This window comes from Protomyctophum parallelum (genome assembly GCF_964188405.1).
Source record: "Protomyctophum parallelum genome assembly, chromosome: 9".
Classification (NCBI taxonomy): domain Eukaryota; kingdom Metazoa; phylum Chordata; class Actinopteri; order Myctophiformes; family Myctophidae; genus Protomyctophum; species Protomyctophum parallelum.
In genome coordinates, this window is record NC_139706.1 from 35,172,068 (window position 1) to 35,176,840 (window position 4,773).

The window sequence follows — 4,773 nt, forward strand, 5'->3', positions numbered from 1 at the left end:
GCAAAACATACTCTCCCCACATGCCTTCGGCCTGGTGGAGACAATGAAACTAAGTATGGAAGAGGAGAGTGAGAGAGAGAGAGAGAGAGAGAGAGAGAGAGAGAGAGAGAGAGAGAGAGAGAGAGAGAGAGAGAGAGAGAGAGAGAGAGAGAGAGAGAGAGAGAGAGAGAGAGAGAGAGAGCTATAGATAGATAGATAGATAGATAGATAGATAGATAGATAGATAGATAGATAGATAGATAGATAGATAGATAGATAGATAGATAGATAGATAGATAGATAGATAGATAGATAGATAGATAGATAGATAGATAGATAGATAGATAGATAGATAGATAGATAGATAGATAGATAGATAGATAGATAGATAGATAGAGATAATGACATAATGACATAATGACAAAGTCAAATACTTATAAAGAATCAATAGCAACATGAGGTGCATAGAATTAAGCACCTGGGTGAAAGACTGTACGGAACAAATTATCTGGAAATGAAACCCTGCGAGAACTAAATGGATCACTTAGATCCATAGAGATAAGATGGCCATTGTAAGACCTGTTCTATCTGAATTAGAGGCAGTTACTGGTCACAGGGGTGTGTTCACTACCTACTGTAGGCTGTGTGTACACAAGAGGGGCCGAGAACAGGCCTGCACTGGCCCTTCATAATCGTGTCGTGTTGTGTGTGTGTGTGTGTGTGTGTGTGTGAGAGAGAGTGTGTGTGTGCATGTGTGTGTCCCAAGGGCAGTAGCGGCCTGCATGTCTGAACTACTCTCCAATCACCCTGTGAACAGCAGAATTCCTATCCTATCCTATGTCCTCTACCTTTCGTTGTACATGTTAAGTCATGTCACATACTTGTTAAAACTCTCCATAGGTGCAAGGCGCCAGATCAAATGATTAATTTCTACAGGAGACAACCACAAAGCCATCGCTTTTTAGACACTGAGCTTTTATGAGATTGATATACTTTACGTAACTGTTATGGAACACTATCAGAGACTTCTAGATGAGTATCTGTACTACATGAGGTGCTTTCTAAATGAATATGCCTCCTGTTACATATGAGACCACACAAGAATAATTGCCCTGGTAAAGGAATATCTGTAGGATCTGATGACATTCACTGCGTTTCAAGTGAAACAATAGGCACATTATATTATTTAAGATTAGATTAAATCTTCACTAAAAACAAAAACAAATAATATCTAAAATATGAAGAAGAGATTTAGATAAAGTGAAATATAAATAATGATTGTGACATTTCTTAAAACCATTTGTAACATTAATCCAACATGTTGGATCGTGCGTGTGTGCGTTCGTGCTTGCTTGCGTGTAAGAAAGCGTGCCAAATGTATGTGTGGTCATAGGGGGAGGTGTTGGAGAGTAATTAGTTATTTTTCTCATTAATGAAAACCTAACCCTGAATTTAGAAAGCGTAAATCTAAACGCAAACTAGTCATTCATTACATTTTCTCCAGAGAATATAATATCTCTACAGCCTATGAACCGTAAGCCAGATCTTGGCTCACACTGTATAAATTAGGCTTTTAACTCCATCCATCCATCCATCCATCCATCCATCCATCTACCTTTTAACCATTGGTGACTTCATTCTTACCCTAAAATGGAAGATTCCTGCATAGGATTTAGCCAGGCTCTGGTTGGGTGGCACCACCTTGACAAAGAGTTTGGGGTGCATGGTCAGACAGGACAGGGCTGCCAGAAGCCAACAGTCACCTGATAGACAGTGGAAAGAAACAACATATTTGAACTCAAATGAAGACATGAAATCTACTGTGTTACTTGAGCACTGCACTGGTAACATATTTCATGGATTTGTTGAATACTTTACATTTACATTAATTTCTGCAGGCATGAGGATTGTGCACAGGCCTGCTGCACAGGTAAGTCTTCTGTTTCTGTCAGCACTTTTAGGTATGTTAACGGCTAAACACAGCTTGACACGCACACGCACACGCACACGCACGCACGCACGCACACAGGGCACATTCCTGTTGAGTAAACATCTGTTTCATGTTCGTCCAGACATTATTTAAGATTTGCACTTTCGACAGCAAATCCTTAACATTCTTTTCTTTAACCCTTTGTCTAGGAAAAATAAATCTCCTTGACAGGAGAGTCCTGGAAAAGATAGGCAGCAAATGAAACAAAAGTGACACTCACATATCTCTGCTTTTGGGCAGAAACCAGTTAACTCAAAATGTTCACTATTTTTAAAAGAAAGCAATACTGCCTCATTAAAGTTGGTATTGTGACTTTATATAGTATATTGTCAGTTACTTGCATGATAGGGGGGGGGGGGGGGGGGGTTTATATAGTTAAAAAAGGAAAGCAGACTGAACACATAGAAGAGGTTTTCAGTTTCTACCCTGCTGATCTACAAACTACTACTGCATTGTGAGCTTGTAGATCTGCTTCATGAGGTGGCACACAACCAATGCTGATCTAACCAGTGGTCGGTCAGTTGAACGCTGTCTTCCTGTATGAAAAGAATTTAACACATTCTGTTTCATAAAGGAAGACAGCGGTCCAACTGTGAAAAAAGAGGAGTGATTTGGTAGTCTACAGCTATTATTTGTGGCTCCTTATTTTAATTTACTGACAAATTGACAATAAAATATCATGACACACATCCATCATTATACCTTGGAGAAGAGAAAGTTAATAACTTTTGTCTTTACTTTGTGTAAGGGCTTATGTTTGACGCACTCACCTAGTTGGCCCTGGCAGATATCAGTGGTCCCAGTTGTACCCTCCACAAACACAGCGTTCTCACTGATTTCCTACAGGAATGAGAAGACAGTATGAGCAGCCTATAGCCTATTCTACAATTAACCACCATGATGAAATTGTAAATGGAGGAAGTGCAGGAAGAACAGGTTTAAGATCTCACAAAACATAGACCAGCTTTCCTCCAAGGTGGAAAGTCTGGTGCCGCAAGGTTACTTTTCTGGCGGTTCTGGACAACCATGTATCCAATCAACTCAAGGCTGGGCACTGTGTGTGTCGAATTTGAAGTCGGTGAGACAAATGGTTCAGTGGTGGTGGAGTTACGTGTATTAAAGAGTCGACGCACATACGTACACACATAGAGACAGGTGCATTTATTGTAAGACCGTCAGCCACCGGCCTACTTGGGAACAATGTAAGTTGGGAACCTAGTATGCAATACCCATATATGGAGATCTCTGTATCTGTCTGTCTGCCTGTGTCTGAAGAGTGCAAACTGACTGTGAAAAGTGGACTGTTATGCTTAGTAATCAAATGGCAGGTGTGGGGTTGCCATGGCAATCAATTGGCTGAGGCAGAGGCTGGCTACAGGTGAGGGGACTTTTAGGCTCATTAGGTCCATTAGGCATTGCAGGCACTCCCTGTGGTGATGTGGAACACGTGTCAAATTTTATGTCGGTGGGGCGAACGGTTCTCATTATGTGGATTACAGATTTACACACATACATACACACACACATACGTAGTTTCGTACACACGAAGCCTATACACACACGCGCTCGCGCTCGCACACACACACACACACACACACACACACACACACACACACTCACTCACAGACCTTGTGCATTTATTGTAAGATGGTGGTTGTTCAATATTCTGACAAATTTGAGGCTACAAAGGCTGCATTAAAACGTTTAAGTCACTGTTGTACAAATAAGCAATATGCAAAAATATTGTCCTTGATTGATTGATTGATTGATTTGGCTTGTTTCCATCGGGGTCCTTTTGTAGGCTATAGGTACATTTAATGATATAGACAAAGAGAGAGAACGACATTAGGCCTATTAGAAGATACAATGAATTAATGTTTATTTAAAAGTTACTGGTTTCAGTAGTTTGTGCAGGCTAGCTACTGTAGCCTACTATAAGTTATTGTATAAATGTTCTGTTCTTTTAAATATTAGACTACATATTATCATTTGTCAAATTGACCAAAATTATTTAGGTCAATTTGACAAATGAGCAACCTTTTCAGTCTCATAGTCCAATAAGTATATATAGCCTACCTTTGGTCGCAGCCACTTTATTGCCTTTTTTGGGTCGGGATCCTCGGGCATATGGATGGAATTGTGGTCGGCGGCAAATGTAGGATCACAAAATAGCGAGCCAGACTTCAGGCATGCATCGAGTAGAGTCTTGAAGTCCTGGTCCCGAAATTTGTTCGGGTTTCCAATGGAACCGAGCTTCGACTGTTGAGTTGACATATTGTCAGAAGCAGAACTTTCAGAGTCAGAGACTGAAATAAGTTTGTGCAGTGTTTAAAGATTGCCAGGTCAGGATGGCTGGCTCACACCATGACTCATGAGCCCTGTGCTTAAATACACTTTATGCGTATACTCCCACAGTGGGCCTGGGCCATTGGAGCGCCTCCTTCGATCCGGATTCTGGGCCAGCTTGGAAAGGTATGTGATACGCCGATGGGGGGTCATCATCATGAGCTGGAGACTAGTGTAGGCTAGTGAGTGTAATGACATGGTGCCAAAGACTCACTTTGATCTTATTTATCGTTTACCATCATTCTTTGGGGGTGGGAAAGGAGACATAGCGTGCGAGCGAGCCAGACAGACAGACAGACAGACAGACAGACAGACAGACAGACAGTGAGGGTAAATATTATTATTACTGCAAGTAAGGCAAGACCAAACAGATATCAGATGATAGGCTATAGCCTACAACAACATTTAATTTCAAGTATGGGTAGTCACTTAATTGTCTAGGGCTATGTAAGCATATC

At 41.1% G+C, this 4,773-nt stretch overlaps 1 protein-coding gene across 1 annotated transcript in view; it reads right to left on the reverse strand.

Moving 5' to 3' along the window:
- The window catches only part of capn12 (calpain 12), a 13,473-nt gene extending 9,149 nt beyond the window's left edge, over nucleotides 1-4,324 (reverse strand). The window contains exons 1-3 of the mRNA XM_083772618.1: nucleotides 4,046-4,324; nucleotides 2,740-2,809; nucleotides 1,624-1,742 (exon numbers count right to left, since the gene is read on the reverse strand). Of these exons, the coding sequence (XP_083628744.1) occupies nucleotides 1,624-1,742; nucleotides 2,740-2,809; nucleotides 4,046-4,243 (387 nt within the window). The 5' untranslated portion in view covers nucleotides 4,244-4,324. The remainder of the gene's footprint in view (nucleotides 1-1,623; nucleotides 1,743-2,739; nucleotides 2,810-4,045) is intronic.
- Between the last annotated feature and the right edge of the window lie 449 nt (nucleotides 4,325-4,773).